This window comes from Plecotus auritus (genome assembly GCF_963455305.1).
Source record: "Plecotus auritus genome assembly, chromosome: 8".
NCBI classification, from domain to species: Eukaryota; Metazoa; Chordata; class Mammalia; order Chiroptera; family Vespertilionidae; genus Plecotus; species Plecotus auritus.
In genome coordinates, this window is record NC_137782.1 from 114,286,227 (window position 1) to 114,308,116 (window position 21,890).

At 41.6% G+C, this 21,890-nt stretch overlaps 1 protein-coding gene across 7 annotated transcripts in view; it reads left to right on the forward strand.

Moving 5' to 3' along the window:
• Positions 1 to 21,890, forward strand: part of CHST10 (carbohydrate sulfotransferase 10) — a 47,672-nt gene that overhangs the window by 4,174 nt on the left and 21,608 nt on the right. For all 7 annotated transcript variants that reach the window (XR_013961386.1, XR_013961387.1, XR_013961388.1 and 4 more), the window contains exon 3: positions 21,428 to 21,516. Coding sequence is in view for 2 of the 7 variants with exons in the window: in XM_080683681.1 (XP_080539807.1) it covers positions 21,474 to 21,516 (43 nt within the window). In the remaining 5 variants the exon portion in view is untranslated. The remainder of the gene's footprint in view (positions 1 to 21,427; positions 21,517 to 21,890) is intronic.

Below are 21,890 nucleotides of genomic sequence, written 5' to 3' on the forward strand. Positions count from 1 at the left end.
GGTCTTAGGTTACACCTTATGGGTTTTAAAGAACCCAACTCTGTGTCTTGGTTTTAGACCCTGCCACCTTGTCACATGGTAATCTCCTTTAATGACTGGAAATAGGAAAGCTCTGAAGTCCTCAGGGTCTGGAGGGCTCTGTTCAGAGCAGCTCAACACCATGACCAAAGGGGACTCAGGTTTGCCACTCACTATTAGCTGCAAGAGGCACTCTCAGAGTTGTCTTGTCTCCTTGAACAAAGGAGAGTTAATTACAGAAAATGTGAGGATTTTTAAAGGCTATTTGTCACCAGGCTGCAAGGAGAGCCGCAGCCCTTGGCAGAGCCATGAGAAGGACTGCTGATGTCAGGCCCAGTCTCTCTGCAGACAGAAATAGTGAGCCTTGTGGGTGTCATCCTGGACAGGAGGTAAACTCCATGGAGAACATGTGTATTCAAGGAAACAATGCAGACTCTGGCACAGGGCTAGAGGAGTTGGGTGAAGGGAATTTGGAATGCCTTTCTTTTTGTCTAAAAAGTTGGGTCAAATTATGATTGTTCCAAGGTCAGACCAAACCCTAATTCTACACAGTCCATTACCTATAAATGGGAGGGCTGAAAAACAGTGGTGGAGGTCTTTGATTCTAATGAATTTTAAGCTGTTTTTACAGAGCTCTGACATAATTCAGATCATCAGTAGACTCTAGTTGGCAAATACTCTTTTGCTACCAATTTTCCTTATAATGGAAAGAGGTGTTAGGAAAATATCTGTTATGTTAGAATGCCTAGAATCTGCAGGTTAACAAGATTCCCCAGTGGATTCCTTTGGTCATCAAAAGTTGAGAGGGGCTGAGGGCCTGGACCAGTATATCTCAGTCCTGGCTGTTCATTGGAATCCTGGGCAGAGCTTTAAAAACCTGCCCAGGATCCATCTCCAGAGATTGTCTTGTCTTGGCTCAGGTGATCTTGGGGCCCAAGGGCATTGCTATATATTTTTAAAGCGCAGGTGATTCTAATATACAGCCAGGGCTGGGAACCACTGCCCTAAACATAAAGTCAGACATTATTAGGTAGCTATCTAGATTCAGAATGCATGCAATCACAATGCAAAAACATGCCATGGCTAGCTGGACATACCATTCTTTAGAAGTTATAAAGACCTAACCTGTTGTATATTGTGCATCTTACTGGTTCATTCTCTGGTTCTGGCATCTAGAGGATGTTGTATGATGTGGAACACTTTGCTGGGCTTGCTTGTACCTGGTAGGATATTCCTGCTCCATTGTTGGAAATGCCTTGAGACTGGAGGGAGGCCAAGTGGACAGTTGCACTTTACATCTTTGTGCTGCCAGAGAAATGGTTTCAAAATTTAAGGCGTATCACAGCACTACCCCCCTTCTTCTCATGTATTACTCCTTCCAGTGGCTTTTCATTGCTCACAAGGTAGAAACCAAATTCTGTAACAGCTCTCTAAGGCACAACATTATCTGACCATATCTTCCTAGGCCAGTGGTCGGCAAACTCATTAGTCAACAGAGCCAAATATCAACAGTACAACGATTGAAATTTCTTTTGAGAGCCCAATTTTTTAAACTTAAACTTCTAATGCCACTTCTTCAAAATAGACTCGCCCAGGCCATGGTATTTTGTGGAAGAGTCACACTCAAGGGGCCAAAGGGCCGCATGTGGCTCACGAGCCATGGTTTGCCGACCACTGTCCTAGGCTCATTGATAACCAAGCTCTGGAAACTCCAGCCACATGGCCTTCCTTCAGTTACTCAGGGCCCCCCAGCTTGCACCCTTCTACTTCTGGACCTAGTTTCATGCTGTTCCCCTGTTCTGGAGCCCTACCTCTTCACCTCCGTAGGTAATTGTGTTGTCCCTATTTCTCTGTCCAGGTCGTGTCCCCTTGTATTGTCCTGTCACAGCACCAGGTCTCTGCCTCATGCCACTTCTTGGATAGATTCTTTTTTGCATGTGGGTCTTTCCAGTAGACTGCAGGCTCCATAAGGACATGAACTGTGTGTGTGTTTTGTTTTGAGACTCAGTGTAGTGTCCCTGCACCTGTTCTGTTGGATGGGTGGGTACACCTTATATGATGATATTGGTAAATATAATTATTTTTAGGTTGTGTCCTTTAAAAGTTTATGCAGCCCAGCCAGTGTGGCTCAGTGCTTATGAACCAGGAGGTTACGGTTCGATATTTAGGGCACATGCCTGGGTTGCAGGCTTGATCCCTAGTAGGGTGTGTGCAGGAGTAGCCGATCAATGATTCTCTCTCATCACTGATATTTCTATCCCTCTCTCCCTCTCCCTTCCTCTCTCTAAAATCAATAAAAACATATTTTTTAAAAAGTCACATGGCATTTTCTATATTTTTTAAAAAGTATATGCAATTGCCGGTCTGGAGTGGCTCAGTTGTTTGAGCATTGTTCTGTGCACTGAAAGGTTGTTGGTTCAATTCTCAGTCTGGGCACATGCGTGGGTTTCAGGTTTGATATCAAATCAGGGCACTTACGGGAAGGCAAGCAGTCAGTGTTTCTCACATCAATGTTTTCTCACATCGATGTTTCTGTCTCTCTCTCTAACAAATCTCAGTTTATCTAAATTTTTAACCAGTTTACCTTGACAGCTTTTTCACTTGAGTCTGTGTACAATTTATGAATTTTCTTGCAATACCATGAGAAAGATAAAAAAGTAAGTGCTTAATAATTGTGTATCTCCCCGTGCCAGGCTTTTCCTCTGGCTTGTGTCCTCATACACAATGAAAGCATCCTTATGTAGAGCAGTATCTCCCTGCAGGTCCCAAGTAAACCCACCTTCCCACCTTCCCCAGTCTGCCTTCCTTTATCTGGGCAGGGAAGACCACCTTCCTAGGCCCCTGCTGCTGTGTCTATCAAAGGAGCAATTTCTGATGTAAAAGTATAATCACCCAGGTTGAGGGGTGGCTCTGGAGAGGGAAGGGATTAGGACCAGGCAGGACCATGGAGAGGTGCCAAACTTATTTGTACACTTGATTTCCTCTTAAAAAACTCAAATAAGTACAACAAAACTATTAGAGCTGAGTGCCTATATACAGGTATTTGTTATGTTATCCTTTGTACTTTATGTTTTAAGTATTGCATATTTTAAAAACTAAAAAACAATGATGACAGAGATGTATTTACTAAATATTCAGATACATACTGACTTTGTCACTTCATATGAGTTTTTCCCAGAAAGGGAAGAATTTACCATCCTTTCCCACACCTTACAAAGTGGTAGGTAAACTGCATTTGTTAGAAATGAGACAAAAAAATTAAGGACAGAAATAAAGACAACAGTGTACATGTATATAGTTGGCATTTTCTATATTTTATTGTTTTTATTGTAAAATGTATATGTGCTTATTGCAAAAATGTTTTTAAAATACAAAATCATACAAAGCAAAAAATGATTCCACTCACCTTCAATAATTTATTCTGTGCATTATATATACAGTATGTGTGTGTTTGCATGTGTATATAATCACATTCACACTTATACAGTTTTTTAGCAAATAGGATCATGCATTCAGTTCTGCAACTTTTTCTTGACACTTTGGGCCTGGCATTGGCACACCTTTTGGCATAGAGTTTTATTTATAGTTCAAAAACATTTTTTGGACTTCTGCAGGATTTATTAATCTTCCATTCTGTAGGTTCTAAGTTCCATGTCTATTAAAGTGCATGTAAGTTCCATGACTTATAAAATATAATTTTATTTTATTTTCAAGTAATACTGAAACCCTAGTAGCTTGTTTTCTAGTCTCAGTTAATGGATATTAGATATGTAACTGTTCTCATATGGAGACTGAAGAAATATTTTAAAGTTGAAAGGGGGCCTCATATTAAAATACTTTAGTTTGCAAAGTCTTAGGTAGAAAGTTGAGCAAGGTGTCTGCTAAAGTGTCTTTCAACTCTCCTAAGTTTTCCTAACAGCTCTCATTTTTTCCCAAAAATGTTTTACTGTTTTTTTAAGTTGAATTTATTGGGGTGACATTGGTTAATAAAATTATATAGGTTTCAGGCATATGATTCTACATTACATCATCTGTATATTGTATTCTGTGTGGGCCACTCCAAGTCAAGTCTCCTTCCAGCACCATTTATCCCAACTTTGCCCTCTTCTACTCCCCCTCATCCTCCTTTCATTCTGAGGCTTTTTGTTTGTTTGTTTGTTTTGCTTAATTCCTTCACTTTTTTTTTTGCTTAATCCCAGGCCACCCTCCCCCCTGCCCAACTTCCATTTCCTCTGACAGCTGTCAGTCTGTTCTCTATATCTATGAGTCTGTCTCCACTTTGCTTGTTAGTTTATTTTGTTCATTAGATTTCACATAGCAATGAAATCATATGGTACTTGTCTTTCTCTGACTGGCTTATTTCACTTAGCATAATAATATCCAGGTCCATCCATGCTGTTGCAAGAGATAAGATTTTAATGGCTGAATAGTATTCAGTTGTGTAAATGTACTTCAGCTTTTTAATCTACTCATCTACTGATGGGCACTTGGGCTGCTTCCAAATCTTGGCTATCTGTATAATAAAAGCCTAAGTAACCATTATGGCAGAACGATCAGAACGACTGGTCGCTATGATGCTCACTGACCACCAGGGGGCAGACGCCGAACGCAGGAGCTGCCCCCTGGTGGTCAGTGCATTCCCACAGGGGGAGCACGCTCAGCCAGAAGCCAGGCTCATGGCTGGCAAGTGCAGCTGCGGTGGCAGGAGCCTCTCCCGCCTCCACAGCAGTGCTAAGGAGCAGCAAGCAGGCGGGCAGTAAGGAGAGAGGGGTCCTGGACTGCGAGAGGGCGCAAGCCGAGCTGAAGAACCCCTCCCGTCCCCCCGCCCAGTGCATGAATTTCATGCACTGGGCCTCTAGTTGTAAATAATGCTGCAATAAACATGGGTGCATCTATTCTTTCGAATTAGTGTTTTGGGTTTCTTTGGATATATTCCCAGTAGAGGAATTGCTGGGTCATAAGACAGTTCTATTTTTAATTTTTTGAGATAACTCCATACTCCTTTCGACAGTGGTTGCACCAATCTGCATTCCCACCAACAGTGCATTAGAGTTCCCTTTTTTCCACATCCTCGCCAACACTTGTTTGTTGATTCATTGATGATAGCCATTCTGACAGGTGTGAGGTGATATCTCATTGTGGTTTTAATTTGCATTTATCTAATGATTAGTGACTTTAAGCATCCTTTCATGTGTATTGGCCATCTGTATGTCCCCTTTGGAGAAATGTCTATTTGGGTCCTTTGCTCATTTCTTAATTCAATTATTTGTTATTTTGATGTTGAATTTTATAACTTCCATATAAATTTTGGATATCAAACCCTTATTAATATGTATTTATGTCTGTGAATGTGTTCTCCCATTCAGTAGGTTGTCTTTTCATTTTGTTGATAGTTTCCTTTCTGTGCAAAAACTTTTTAGTTTGATGTAGTCCCATTTGTTTATTTTTTCTTTTGTTTCCTTTGCCTAAGGCAATATATCAGAAAAATATTGCTATGAGAAATGTCCAAGATTTTACTGCTTACGTTTTCTTTTAGGATTATTATGGTTTTGGGTCCAACATTTAAATCTCTAATCCATTTTGAGTTTATTCTTGTGTATGTGTAAGGAGGTGGTCTAGTTTTTTTTCTTTTCTTTTGCAAATATCTGTCCAATTTTTCCAACACTTTATTGAATAGTCCATCTTTACCCCATTGTATGTTTTTGCCTCCTTTGTAAATATTGACTATAAAGGTGTTAGTTTATTTCTGGGCTCTCTATTATGTTCAGTAGATTTATATGTCTGTTTTTATGCCAATACTATTCTGTTTTGATTACTATGGCCTTATACTATAGTTTGATATCAGATAGTGTGATTCCTCCAACTTTGTTCTTCTTTCTCAAGACTGCTGTGGCTATTCAGGGTCATTTGTGGTTCATATAAAATTTTGGAGTATTTGTTCTAATTCTGTGAAGTATGTTATTGGTATCTTGATAATAATTGCATTGAATCTATAGACTACTTTGGGTAGTGTGGACATTTTAATGGTGTTAATTCTTCCTATCCATGGACATGGTATATGCTTCTACTTATTTGTATCTTCTTCAGTTTCTTTCTTCAGTGTTTTATAATGTTCTGAGAACAGGCCTTTTAAATTGGTTAAATGTATTCCTAGGTATTTTTTTTTGAGGCAATTGCAAATGGGTTTATTTTCTTTTTTCTTTTTTTAAAAATTTCTTTATTGTTTAAGGTATTACATATGTGTCCTTATTCCCCCATTACCCCCACCTCCCATTCATGCCCCCACCCCCCTGTTGTCTGTGTCCATTGGTTAGGCTTATATGCATGCATATAAGTCCTTTGGTTGATCTCTCCCCCTTACCTCCACTGTCCCCTACCTTCCCTGAGGTTTGATGTTCTGATTGATGTTTCTCTGTCTCTGAATCTATTTTTGTTCATCAGTCTATGTTGTTCATTATATTCCACAAATGAGTGAGATCATGTGATATTTATCTTTCTCTGCCTGGCTTATTTCACTTAGCATAATGCTCTCCATCTCCATCCATGTTGTTGCAAATGGTAAGAACTCCTTTTTTACCGCAGCGTAGTATTCCATTGTGTAGATGTACCAAAGTTTTTTAATCCACTCATCTGCTGATGGGCACTTAGGCTGTTTCCAAATCTTAGCTATGGTGAATTGTGCTGCTATGAACATAGGGGTGCATATATCCTTTCTGATTCGTGTTTCTAGTTTCTTGGGATATATTCCTAGAAGTGGGATCACTGGGTCAAATGGGAGTTCCATTTTTAGTTTTTTGAGGAAACTCCATACTGTTCTCCACAGTGGCTGCACCAGTCTGCATTCCCACCAGCAGTGCAAAAGAGTTCCTTTTTCTCCGAATCCTCGCCAGCACTTGTCATTTGTTGATTTGTTGATAATAGCCATTCTGACAGGTGTGAGATGGTACCGCATTGTTGTTTTGATTTGCATCTCTCTGCTGATTAGTGACTTTGAGCATGTTTTCATATGTCTCGTGGCCTTCCTTCTGTCTTCTTTTGAAAAGTGTCTATTTAGATCAATTGCCCATTTTTTGATTGGGTTGTTTATCTTCTTTTTGTTAAGCTGCATGAGTTCCCTGTAAATGTTGGCGATTAAACCCTTATCATTGATATCATTGGCAAATATGTTCTCCCATGCAGTGGGCTTTCTTGTTTTGTTGATGGTTTCCTTTGCTGTGCAAAAGCTTTTTATTTTGATGTAGTCCCATTTGTTTATTTTCTCTTTAGTTTCCATTGCCTTAGTTTCCATTTCTGATTTCATTATTGGTGTATACAAATGCAACTGATTTCTGGGTATTTATTTTGTATCCTGCTACTTTACTGAATTCATATGTCAGTTCTAGTAGATTTTTGTTGAATCTTTAGGGTTCTCTACATACAGTATCATGTTATCAGCAAATAATAACAGTTTTACTTTTTCCTTTCCAATTTGAATGCCTTTTCTTTCTTGTCTGATTGCTGTTGCTGGGACTTCTAATACTATGTTGAATAAGAGTGATGGAAGCCAACATCCCTGTCTTGTTCCAGATCCTAAGGAAACCACTTAGTTTTTGCCCATTGAATATGATGTTGCTGTGGGTTTGTCATATGTGGCCTTTATTACGTTGGGGTATGTTTCCTCTATTCCCACTCTCCTGAGAGTTTTGAGCATAAGTGGATGCTGGATTCTATCCAGTGCTTTCCTGCGTCTGGTGATATGATCATGTGATTTTTATCTTTCTTTTGTTTATATGATGTATCATATTTATTGATTTGTAGATATTGTACCAACATTTCATCCCCAGAATAAATCCCACTTGATCATGGTGTATGACCTTCTTAATATATTTCTGAATCTGGTTTGCTAATATTTTGTTGAGGATTTTAGCATCTATGTTTATTAGGGATATTGGCCTAAAATTTTCTTTCTTTATAGTGTCTTTATCTAGTTTTGGAATTAGGATAAACTGGCTTCCTGCAACAGAGAGGCTTGTAAAATGAGCTTGGGAGTCTTTCCTGTTCTTTTTTTTTTTATTAATTTTTTTATTGATTAAGGTATCACATATTTGTCCTCATCCCCCTATTCCCATCCCAAACCCCTCCCCACGCATGCCCCCACCCCCTGTTGTCCGTGACCACTGGTTAGGCTTATATGCATGCATACAAGTCCTTTGGTTGATCTCTCCTCCTTACCCCCACCCTCCCCTACCTTCCCTTTGAGGTTTGACAGTCTGATCGATGCTTCCCTGTCTCCGGGTCTGTTTTTGTTCATCAGTTTATGTTGTTCATTATTTCCCCTAGATGAGTGAGATCATGTGATACTAGAAATACACTTATAAGAACCGAAAATGAGACAAGCAATAATGGTTATGCTGAGAGGCAAATGAATCAGTCTGTAGTGAGTTTCTTTCTGGGCCAACAGTTCTTTTTGAGTCCCAATTTCAATGTCAAACAGTTCCTTATGTGTACATGTCAGCAATGATATTTCAGTTCTGGATGGTGGACAAATGGTGGTAATGCAGGTCCGACCCTCTCTGGTTTGGTCCTGGGCAACCTGCCGCGACGCACAGCTGCTGACTGCTAGTATGACAAGGCATCGTCAGCGTCTTCCATCTCTGGATGGTTTCTCTTCTGTCTTCATGGCTGGAGCAGTCCTGTCAATTCCTTTCTGTTGCAGGAATCCACATGGTCTTGGAGGTGTTTTCTGAAAATATACAAACATATTCTTGACCAAAAGTTAATAAAGGAATCTTTTCTGTAAATTTGACTTGGGATCCTTTTTCATTTTTTGCCCAAACGATTTTCCTTTGGCTTGTTTTGACACCATGTGTGATTTTCATGGGTGTCTTGCTGTTAGCATTACAAATGAAAGTTAATTTTCTAAAGTAAAAATTTTTTAGATGTAATTTACTTACAGGATATTTTTCCTTACATGATATTCTTCTACTATCCCCCCTTTTTGATTTAAATATTAGGAGGCTTTTGGAAATTTTATAATGTAGTCTTGATAGCTTTTAAATTTTAATTTTTTGCACTAAAATATGACTGCTTTAGGTTCATTACATGTTGCGCAATTTTACCATGAGATGAACTACCAATAAAAATTTTAGTTAACACTTTAGGAACAGCTTTTTGTCCAGTACCATTAATTTTTCTAGAATATTCGCTTATTTCACTTAGCCAATTTAAATTAGTCTGAGAACTTGACTACTATTTTACTGCCAAATTTAATACTCTAACAACAATCTTATTTTACCCTGTAAATATTAGTGGAAAGGATTATTTGCCTTCTTGAGTAGGCCCTGAGCATTCCTAGTGCTAGGTTGGATTTAGATATAAAAAACCCACTTCCCCACACCATGGGTACAAGACAACTCAAATAAGTCTTGTTGCAGTGAGAGGGCAGCTGCTGTCGGCCAAGTCTCTGTCTGTTACCTGGGTCCCGATTTGAGCTGGGCATGGGAAGTGAAGCAGCCATGGGGGCAGGAGACCTCCCTCAAAAGGGGTGAGGGTTCAGGCCCCTGCAAAGTTGGGGGGGTGAAGGTCTGTGCCCCACCTCTGTTGACTCCCAAGTACTCTCCCGATGGCCCCTCTGCGACTGTGCCTGTCTTAGGTTGTTCCTTCCCTGAGGAATCTTACCCGTCTCTGGCTAACCAGCCATCCTCCGGGGCCAAGCAGGGTGATGTGAGGTTCAGTTCTGACTCCTTGGTAGCCTATGCCCCCGTGGCCTCCATGCCTAGCACCTGCCTTGGGATCCCCTCGCTTGCTGGAGGGGCCCAGGCACTAATCACATATCTTGGGGAACCCAGGTTTCTTCTCCAGGGAGGGCCCAGCTCACCCCACTGGGCAAAAGACAGATCCATGGTACCAGCCACCACGAGGCTTCAACCTCAGCATGAGCAGAAAGCACAGGCAACAGCTGTGGGCAATTGGATTATGAGAAGAGGATCCCTCTTGGCCAAAAGGGCAAGAGGGGCCAATATAGAATGCTCAGGTGCCTTCCCAGGGGGCCCTCTACACAGTGGAAGGGATTAAATCCTTTCACGTCCTTTTTAAATTGCTGCCAGACATTCAAATAATTAGTTTGTAAGTTTGTTTGGGATAATTGTACATTATGCTGTTGTAATTCTAAAATATCAAGAGATGTGTTACCTTTGTCTCTAAGCACCAAAAAGATGATTTTTTATTGATTCCCAAGGGTGCGAGGTACTATTATAGGTAATGGGGGTAATACAAATCTGGGAAAAATTATAATGACATTGTAGAATAATATCATGTAAGGATATTCGTTGCTCTAGGCCATGGCAATTCCATTTCAAACTGGTTGTCAATTTCTTTTTGTATAAACAAGGTCTTAGTTACATTTTCTGCACCTCTCCCAGGAGCAAGTAGTGATAGTCCCTTCCTTTGGTGTCCACGCAAGCCAGAAACCTCTCTTTAATTTTACACACAAAGGAGCAGTAGTTTGATTTTGTGTTATACAAAAGGGAAGCTGGGTGGCGACCCCTGTGTAGTTATACTTCCTTGCCCCACTCATGGTCCTCCTGGATGACCAAGGTGTTTGGTATTATTGGTGACTACATTAGGCGGGGGATTAGCCCACAAAAGGGCTCTTACCTATGAAGGGTCAGGAACATAAGTCCAAAATACTTCCCCATTTCCCCCAGGTAATATTACTGTACAGCTGATGACTGCTAGCATGGCAAGAAAGACGTTCTCAGGCGTTCTTGGGGTTCTGGTTACCTACAATTTCTTTTCTATTTTTTATTTTTTTTAATTATTTTTAAATTGTTTTTTTACATATGTGTCCTTATTCCCCCATTACCTCCCACCCCCCACTCATGCCCCACCCCCCTGTTGTCTGCGTCCATTGATTAGGCTCATATGTATGCACACAAGTCCCTTGGCTGATCTCTCCCCCTTACTCCCACCGACCCCCTCCTTCCCTGAGGTTTGAGGTTCTGATTGACGTTTCTCAGTATCTGGATCTGTTCTTGTTCATCAATCTATGCCGTTCATTATATTCCACAAATGAGTGAGATCATGTGATATTTATCTTTCTCTGCCTGGCTTATTTCACTTAGCATAATGCTTTCCATCTCCATCCATGTTGTTGCAAATGGTAAGAACTCCTCCTTTATTACCGCAGCATAGTATTCCATTGTGAAGATGTACCAAAGTTTTTAATCCACTCATCTGCTGATGGGCATTTAGGCTGTTTCCAAAACTTAGGTATGGTGAATTGTGCTGCTATGAACATAGGGGTGCATATATCCTTTCTGATTATTTGTGTTTCTAGTTTCTTGGGATATATTCCTAGAAGTGGGATCACTGGGTCAAATGGGAGTTCCATTTTTAGTTTTTTGAGGAAACTCCATACTGTTCTCCACAGTGGCTGCACCAGTCTGCATTCCCACCAGCAGTGCAAAAGAGTTCCTTTTTCTCTGAATCCTCGCCAGCACTTGTCATTTGTTGATTTGTTGATGATAGCCATTCTGACAGGTGTAAGATGGTACCGCATTGTTGTTTTGATTTGCATCTCTCTGCTGATTAGTGACTTTGAGCATGTTTTCATATGTCTCGTGGCCTTCTTTCTGTCTTCTTTCGAAAAGTGTCAATTTAGATCAATTGCCCATTTTTTGATTGGGTTATTTATCTTCTTTTTGTTAAGTTGTATGAGTTCTCTGTAAATGTTGGAGATTAAACCCTTATCATTGATATCATTGGCAAATATGTTCTCCCATGCAGTGGGCTTTCTTGTTTTTTTTATTGATGGTTTCCTTTGCTGTGCAAAAGCTTTTTATTTTGATGTAGTCCCATTTGTTTATTTTCTCTTTAGTTTCCGTTGCCCTAGGAGCACTATCATTGAAGAAATTGCTTTGGCATATGTCTGAGATTTTTCTGCCTGTGGATTCCTCTAGTATTTTTATGGTTTCCCATCATATGTTTAAGTCCTTTATCCATTTTGAGTTTATTTTTGGTGTATGGTGAAAGTTGGTGATCTAGTTTCATTTTTTTTTTTTTTGCATGTATCTGTTCAATTTTCCCAACACCATTTGTTGAAGACTGTCTTGATTCCATTGTATGTTCATGCCTCCTTTGTCAAATATTAATTGGGCATAGTGGTTTGGGTCAATTTCTGGGTTCTCTATTCTATTCCATTGATCTATATGTCTGTTCTTGTGCCAGTACCAGGCTGTTTTAAGAACAGTGGCTTTGTAATACAGCTTGATATCTGGTATTGAGATCCCCCCTACTTTATTCTTCTTTCTCAGGATTGCTGCAGCTATTCGGGATCTTTTCTTATTCCAGATGAATTTTTTTAAGGTTCGTTCTAGGTCTGTGAAATATGCCGTTGGTATGTTAATGGGGATTGCATTGAATCTGTAGATTGCTTTTGGTAGTATGGACATTTTGATGATGTTGATTCTACCAATCCATGAACATGGTATGTTCTTCCATCTGTTTATGTCTTCCTCTATCTCTTTTTTCAGTGTCGTGTAGTTTTCCACATATAGGTTTTTTACCTCCTTAGTTAAGTTTATTCCTAGGTATCTTAATTTTTTTGGTGTGATGGTAAATGGGATTGCTTTTTTAGTCTCTCTTTCTGTAAGTTCATTATTGGTGTATAGAAATGCCATAGATTTCTTGGCGTTAATTTTGTATCCTGCTACATTGCCGAATTCATTTATTAAGTCTAATAATTTTTTGATGGAGTCTTTAGGGTTTTCTATGTACAGTATCATGTCATCTGCAAATAAGGACAGTTTTACTTCTTCTTTTCCAATTTGGATGCCTTTTATTTCTTCTTCTTGTCTGATCACAATGGCTAGTACTTCAAGCACTATGTTGAACAGGAGTGGTGAGAGTAGGCATCCCTGTCTTGTTCTTGTTCTTAGGGGAAATGGTTTTAGTTTTTGCCCATTGAGTATGATGTTGGCTGTAGGTTTGTCACATATGGCTTTTATTATGTTGAGGTATGATCCTTCTATTCCAGGGGTGGGCAAACTTTTTGACTCGAGGGCCACAATGGGTTCTTAAACTGGACTGGAGGGCCGGAACAAAAGCATGGATCGAGTGTTTGTGTGAACTAATATAAATTCAAAGTAAAGGAGTGGAGGGGAGAGCAAGAGAACCCTCCGCTCTTTCGGCTCCGCGGGCCGGATAGAACAGCCGAACGGGCCGGATCCAGCTCGCGGGCCGTAGTTTGCCCACGGCTGTTCTATTCCCATCTTGCTTAGAGTTTTTATCAAGAAAGGGTGTTGGATTTTGTCAAATGCTTTTTCTGCATCAATTGATGTGACTATATGATTTTTATCTCTCAATTTGTTTATGTGATGTATCATGTTTATTGATTTGCGAATATTGTACCATCCTTGCATCCCCGGGATAAATCCTACTTGGTCATGGTGTATGATCTTTCTGATGTACTGCTGGATTCGATTTGCTAGAATTTTGTTGAGGATTTTGGCATCTATGTTCATGAGGGATATTGGTCTGTAATTCTCTTTCATTGGGTAATCTTTATCTGGTTTTGGTATTAGGGTGATGCTGGCTTCATAGAAGGAGCTTGGAAGTGTTCCTTCCTCTTGAATTTTCTGGAATAGTCTGAGGAGGATAGGTTTTAGTTCTTCCTTGAATGTTTGGTAAAACTCCCCTGTGAAGCTGTCTGGCCCCGGGCTTTTGTTTCCTGGAAGCTTTTTGATGACTGCTTCAATTTCTTCCAAAGTTATCAGCCTATTGAGATTTTTAGAGTCTTCCTGAGTAAGTTTTGGAAGGTTGTATTTTCTAGGAATGTGTCCATTTCCTCCAGGTTGTCTAGTTTGTTAGAATAGAGTTGTTCATAGTATTATTTAACAATCCTTTGTATTTCTGTGGGGTCTGTTGTTATTTCACCTCTTTCATTTCTGATTTTGTTTATTTGGGTCCTCTCTCTTTGCTTCTTGGTGAGCCTGGCTAGAGGTTCATCAATCTTGTTTATCCTTTCAAAGAACCAGCTCTTGGTTTCATTTTTTGGTCTCTATGTCATTCTTTTCTGCTCTGGTCTTTATTATTTCCTTCCTTCTGCTCACTGTGGGCTTCTCTTGTTGCTCTCTTTCTAATTCTTTGAGTTGTTGAGTTAGATGATTTATTGTCATTTTTTCTTGTTTTTTTTTGAGGTAGGCCTGTATAGCTATAAACTTCCCTCTCGGGACTGCTTTCATTGTGTCCCATAGGATTTGCAATGTTGTGTTTTTATTGTCATTAGTCTCCAGGATGTTTTTAATTTCTTCTTTGATCTCATTGATAACCGAATCATTGTTTAATAGCATGCTATTCAGCTTCCAAGTGTTTGAATTTTTTGGAATGTTTTTATTGTAGTTTATTTCTAATATTATACCATTGTGGTCTGATAAAATGCTTGATATGATTTCAATCTTTTTGAATTTGGGGAGACTTTGCTTGTGACCCAATATGTGGTCTATTTTTGAAAATGTCCCATGTGCACTTGAGAAGAACGTATATTCCGTAGCTTTGGGGTGAAATGCTCTGAAGATGTCAGTTAGGTCCATCTGATCTAGTGTGTCATTTAGAATTGCTGTTTCTTTGCTGATTTTTTGTCTAGAGGATTTATCCAGTGATGTCAATAGTGTATTAAAGTCTTCTACTATGTTGGTATTGTTGTTAATCTCTCCCTTGATATCTTCTAGGAGATTTATTATGTATTTGGGTGCTCCTGCATTGGGTGCATATATGTTTACCAGAGTTATATCTTCTTGTTGAATTGCTTCCTTTAGTATTATGTAGTGGCCTTCCTTATCTCTTATTGTGGCCTTTACTTTGAGGTCTATTTTATCAGATATAAGTATTGCAACCCCAGCTTTTTTCTCATTTCCATTTGCCTGAAAAATGTTTTTCCATCCCTTTGCTCTCAGTCTGTGTGAATCCTTTGCTCTGAGGTGGGTCTCTTGTAGACAGCAAATATATGGGTCATGTTTTCTTATCCATTCAGCTACCCTATGTCTTTTGATTGGTGCATTTAATCCATTTACGTTTAATGTTATTATTGACAAGTACATGTTTGTTGTCATATTTTTCCTTAGTGTTTGTGTTTCTTCTTGCCTTTCTCTTTCTTCTTTTTACAGCAGTCCCTTTAGCATTTCTTGCATTGCTGGCTTGGTAGTGATAAACTCTCTTAGCCCTTTTTTGTCTGTGAAGCTCCTGATTCCACCTTCAATTTTGAATAATAGCCTTGCCGGGTATAGTATTCTTGGATTCAGTCCCTTGCTTTGCATCACTTTGTATATTTCATTCCATTCCCTTCTGGCCTGGTGTGTTTCTGTTGAAAAATCAGTTGATATTCTGATAGGAGACCCCTTGTAAGTAATTTCTGTCTCTCTCTGGCAGCCTTTAAGATTCTTACTTTGTTGTTGGTGTTCGCCAATCTAATTATGATGTGTTTTGGTGTCAGTCTTTTGGGGTTCAACTTGTTTGGGACTCTATGTACTTCTTGAACTTGCATAGTTTTTTTCTTGCCAATATCAGGGAAGTTTTCTGTCATTATTTCTTCAAATAGGTTTTCTATTCCTTGCTTCTCTTCCTCTCCTTCTGGTATCCCTATTAAGCAAATGTTGTTTCGTTTTGTGTTGTCCCAAAGTTCCCTTAGGCTCTCCTCTTGCTTTTTAAGTCTTCTTTCCAGTTGCTGCTGTGTTTGTGTGTTTTTTCCTACCTTGTCTTCTAATTCGCTGATGCGGTCCTCAGCCTCTTCTAGTCTACTGTTTAGGCCTTCCATTGTGTTCTTTATTGCAGTTATGTCATTCTTCATCTCCTCTTGGTTTCTTTGCAAGTTGGTGACATTCTCATTCAGCTCCTTATAGTTCTCATTGAGTTGTGTGTATTTGTCATTGAGTTTTGTGTATTTGTCATCCATCCGTTTAAACATCCTTATAACCATTACTCTGAATTCTATCTCTGATAAGCTGCTAGGCTCGAATTCATTCAACTCCCTTTCTGGTGGTTCCTCTTTTTCTTTCCTTTGGGGATTGCATTTTTGTCTTCCCATGTTTTCCTGTAATGTTTTAATTGTAGATCCAATTGCTTTGCTACCCAGGTTCTTTTGGGGATGGTGCTACTGGCGTAATCTCTCAGTTCTCTTGGGCTTGTTAATCTAGTGTAGCTCCCAACTTGAGCTATTTGGGTTCTCTTGATGTAGACCTGCGAGCTGGAGAGGCATAACTGCAGTGTCTAGAAGTCAACCACGTGGAGGGGAGTGTCCCAATTTTTGCTCTCTTACACCTCTAATTGAAATCACGCGTGCCCAGCAGGGACTCACAGTGGCACCCAGGAACCGTCTGTTGGCATGATGGGGCTCAGGGGGCCTGCTCTCTGGAAAGGCATGATTGTGGTGCCCAGAGTTCTGCATTATTGGGGTGGGCAGACCCAGCTTTTGCTGTTGCACCTGTGGTGGATAGGTGCTTACTCCCAGTGGTGGCTCATAGGAGCACCCGCGGTACGTTTGCCAGTGAGGCATACTGAAGGACTCTGAAGGGCCCTGGCAGTGTAGCTGTGCAATTGAAGCACCTGTGGGCCGGTATTCAGGATGAGTGAATTCAAAACTTCTACTTCTTGGGAGGAGTGCATCCCCGCTTGTTCAAGATTGCACCCAGGGAGAGCTCACAGTGGCTCCCACTAGCGCCCTGTGGGTAGATGGGCTCAGGGTGCCTGCCTGTTGGAACTTTGCCTCTGTGGAGGTGCGCTTGCTGGGGCGCAGAGTTCTGATGCACTCTGAGGGGTCCTGGCACCGCGGTTGAGCCATTGGGGTGAGTGTGGGCAGTTATCCAGGAAGAGGGAATTCAGAATTTCTACTGCGGGGCTGCGTGCCCTTTTCTGTGCAGAATCACACCTAGGGGGCTCTCAGGGGCTCCCAAGCGCTGCCTAAGGAGTGGAGTGCCCTGCGTGGCTGGAAATGCGTGAATCCGGATACTCGCTAATCCGGAGTTCTGCCGCTGGGGAGGGGGAGGTTGCACTCACTGCTGCTGAGCGGTGCACCTTTGGAGGTGGAGGTCCCAGGGTCTGTGGGTCTGCAGCTGGGGTAGCAGGATTTTGGCTGGAGTGGCTGCTGGGTTGCGGGACCGTTCCAAGGCCTGCCTGGTTGGTGGTGTTGATGAGTTCCTAAAAAAGGCCGTTCTCCCCTTCAAGATGGTGTGGGCTCTGTGCTGGAGTCCAGCTGTCTGGGAGTGCCCGTAGCGGTGGTAGTCTCTCCTTGTCAAGGAGAGCCTGTCTGCCAGCCCCTGCTGCTCCTGCGAGATTTAACTTTCCCTCACTCACTCTCACACACACACCATGCACATCCACACACTCTCCTTTCATACCCTCACTCACTCACTTCCTCTCCCTCACCTCCGTCCTGCCAGCCACCATCTTTTCCTCTCTTTCCTGTTCTTAACTTTTTTAGAATAGTTTGTGAAAGATAGGTATTAGTTCTTTTTTGAATATTTGGTAAAATTTATCTGTAAAGCCATCCAATCTAGGACTTTTATTTATTGGGAGGTTTTTTAAATCTATTTATTTTTTATTACTGCTTCAATTTCACTAGTTGCAATTTATTCAGATTCTCTGATTCTTCCTAGGAATATATCCATTTCTTCCAGATTGTCCGATTTGTTGACATATAGATGTTCGTAGCATTTTCTTACAATCCTTTGTATTTCTTTGGAGTCAGTAGTTAATTCTCCTCTTTCATTTCTGATTTTATTTATTTGGGTCCTCTCTCTTTTTTTCTTGGTGAGTCTGGTTAAAGGTTTGTCGGTCTTGTTTATCTTTTCAGAGAACTAGCTCTTGGTTTTATTGATCTTCTGTATTATTTTTTAAGACTATTTTGTTTATTTTTACTCTGATCTTTATTATTTCCTTCCTTCTACTCACTTTGGATTTTATTTGTTGTTTTTTTCCAGTTCTTTTAAGTATAAGTTAGATTGTTTATTAGAGATTTTTCTTGTTTCTTGAAGTAGGCCTAAAATGCTATGGATTTCCCTCTTAGAATTGCTCTTTTTGTGTCTTATAGATTTTGGGTTGTTGTGTCCTCATTTTTATTTGTTTCAAGGTATATTTTTTGTTGTAATTTGCTAATCCTCACTTGAGGATATTTTTTCCATTTTGAGAGAGAGAGAGGGGGGGGGGAGGGCGGGGAGAGAGAGAGGTGAGTAAGACACATCAATTGGTTGCCTCATGCACATGCCTTGAATAGGGCCAGGGATCAACCCTGCAACTCAGGAAATCAAACCTGTGACCTTTGGTCTGTAGGCTGACGCTTTAACCATGAGCCAGCCAGGGCTCAAGGTATCTTTTGATTTCTTATTTGATCTCATTGTTAACCCATTCATTGTTTAGTAACATGTTATTTAGCCTCCATGTCTTTTTCAGGTGTTTTTTTTCCTGTGGTTGATTTCTAGTTTCAAACTATTATGGTCAGAAAATATGCTTGATATAATTTCAAAATTCTTAAATTTATTGACACTCGTTTTGTCTCTTAACATGTGGTCTATCCTAGCAAATATTCTATGTGCTCTTGGAAAGAATGTATATTCTCCTGCTTGGGGATGAAATGCTCTGAAGATGTCAATTAAATCCATCTGGTCTAGTTTGCCATTTAAGGCCACACTTTCCTTGTTGATTTCCTGTCTGGAAGATCTATCCATTGATGTCAATAGGGTCTAAAAGTCCCCTACTATGATTGTATTACTGTCAATCTGTCCCTTTACATCCATCAAAATTTGCTTTTAAAATTTAGGTGTTCCTATGTTGGGAGCATACATAATTACAAGGATTATATCCTCTTGTTGGATTGCTCCCTTTATCATTATGTAGTGTCCTTCTTTGTCTCTTACTATAGTCTTTGTTTTAAATATGTTTTTCTTTAAATTGATTTTTGAGAGAGGAAGAGAGATAGAAACATCAATGATGAGAGAGTCATAGATTGGCTGCCTCCTGCATGCCCCCTACCTAGGGATCGAGCCCACAACCTGGCATGTGCCCGGACTGGGATTTGAACCATGACCTTCTAGTTCATGGGTCAATGCTGAACCACTGAGCCATGCCGGCTGGGCAGGTGATATAACTTTAGAGGAGGCACCTTGGCAGATTCTGTCTCACAGTGGTCTCACAGCACACTGGAAAGTATGCAGGTGGCTGTTTTATCCTTATAGATGGGAAAATGGGGCCCAGAGAGCTAATCATGGCCTAACCCCCAGCCACCCAGCTCAGGGAAGAAGAGAGTAGACCAAATCCTGCCCCTGCCCCAGGTCTGGGTGAAAGAAGCAAGGTGCTCCTGACTTTAAATGAAAACCCAAGACTTGGGAAGGCAGGCATGACTTCAGGACCATGCAAGTCTCACATCACAACTTGCCAGATGGAGAATGTTACCCCTAAGCTAGTGGGCTTCCCGGAGAGCAGAAGTGTTCTTCACTTTTATGATCTCTCTTTCATCTAGAGGTGAGCTTGTTGGGTGGACTCCAATTAGATCCCTTCAAAAAATCTAGTTCCCATTGGAAAGTTAAACCGTGAAAACCTCCTGGGGGTGGGCCTGATGCTGGGTTGGTGCTAGGGCCTGAGACCCAGGAGGTACACAGTGTCTCGGAGCAAGAAGCTGAAAGTGGGCAGTGTAGAGGTCTTTGTGTTCCCTGCTGTGCAGTGGAAATGTGTGTGCATATGTGAAGGGTTCCCTGGTCTGTGTTCACTGGCTACAGCACTTAGCAAAGAGTGGATTGTAAGCTCCAGGCCATTCAGCTTCGGCCCTCTTCTCCACCTCTAAATCGTCTTGGGAACCAGTGCCTCTCTGCTTAGGTTGCATGCCACCTGCTGAATTCCTATCTCCTTTCTTTGTACTCATTCCCCAATCCACACTATCCTCTTTGCCTCTGTTAGAAAAGGCTACAGCTGGGGTTTCTCAGTGGGGCATCCACTGATGGGGATGGACTTTACTGAGTGTCACTGTCTTGGAAGGACAAGTTTAGTGGACTCAGGAGTGCGGTACCCTGCACCTCTGGGCACAGTCTATGCCCCACTTGTCTTTAGAAGGAAGGGCTAGTAGCTTGAGTCGCCTGGGTTGAGTCTGGCCTTTCTTTTCCTTTCTTCTTGGGGCAGAGCACCCTTTCACAATGGTTTCTAACCACCACCCTTAGAAGGGTATATTGATTAAATCAGAAAGTTACAGGGTGCTGAGGTGTCGGCCAGTTCATGTTTGTAGGGTGTCTGCTCCAAGCCAGGTAGGTACACTTAATCCCATGACCACCTGGAAGGAAGGCCTGGTCTCAGAGATGGGAAACCAAGCCAGAGAGGCTGAGTCACTTGCTAAGCTGCAGAGCCAGTGAGTGGTGGACCCAGCCAGGTCTCTCTGGCTTGTGCAGTGCTGTCTCAAAAGATGATGACAGAGGAGAAAGGGGACTTGGCTTGGAAAGGCCACCTGGCTTCAAGCAGGTGGAGAGGGAGTGGCATTCCCTTTGTTGGGTAGTGTTGCCCAATAAAATACAGGACACCTGGTTAAATATGAAATTCAGAGAGACAGCAAATAGCTTCTTTTAGTGTAAGTATATCCCATGCACTATTTGAGACACATTGATACTAAAAAGTTTATTTATTGTTCCTCTGAAATTCAGACTTAACTGGGTGTCTTGTGTTTTGCTTAATCTGCTTAATTTGGTCCCCTGCTTGGGACCTCAGGAAGCACACTGGGCCTAATGTATGGGCAGCTGAGGATGACAGAAGGTGATGCACAAGCTACCTGAGAAAGGCTGCACATTAGGTGGTGAATTCCCCGCTGCAGGGCATGTTTAGGTGTAGGCTGGGTAACCACATGGTGGGGGACATTTGGGTTTCAGATGCCTGGTTCCAGTGAGAGTCTATGACATAAACATTTTTGAGACAAGGAGGAGAGTTGATCCACTGGGTCCACCCCGAGCTCTGTCCCATCTAGTGTTTAGAACAGCCTTGGGCAAACTACGGCCCGCGGGCTGGATCCGGCTGTTCTATCCGGTTCTCTTGCTCTCCCCTCCGCTCCTTTACTTTGAATTTATATTAGTTCACACAAACACTCCATCCATGCTTTTGTTCTGGCCCTCCGGTCCAGTTTAAGAACCCATTGTGGCCCTCGAGTCAAAAAGTTTGCCCACCCCTGGTTTAGAAGCTCTCTGAAGCTGTTTGCCATCAACACGTGCTGAGAGGACCAGTTCTCCCCACTGGAGAGTGATGGATAACCTCAGCCATCTGGCAGAAACCAGCCCAGCCAGCATGGCCCCTTTAAAGGATTTGGTTTGGCTTGAAGAAGTGCTTTGTTAAAGGTGAAATGAAACATGCATTTTTGTCTCTCTTGCTGAGAACTGACTTGACTTCCTGGTTCTTTATCTGTCTCCTGCAGCAGAGTGGGACTTGTGTGACCTGCATCCCTCCTGGGCAACGAAAGCATGAAAAACACCCACCCCCCAGTTTCTGCACTGGCCCTTACAGGCAAGTGAATGGAGACAGAGAAGTTTTGATGTTCATTTCTCCTGTGTACAGATTCTCTAGGTGTGGCTACCTCTCGTCAACAAGTCAGGGTTCTAAGCAGCCTGCTTGAGATTGCCCAGTATGGCTTCTGCCCTCTTTGAAGGTCTAGCCCTTGGCAGGACTCCTCTTGCCCACTTGCTTCCAGGCCCTGGTGGGCGCTGGGTAAGAGAAACATTTTGATGCATGAAGTGCTAGGTACCTGCAAAGAGGTGCAGTGGTGGTCATCTTGAACCCCAGATCGACTCTTCAGAGGCAGAGTGAGGCAAGGCACAGGGAAGATGTTGGGGAAGTGGGAGCAGTTTTAGGTTGGCCTGACGAGGTCTGCCTCATGGAAG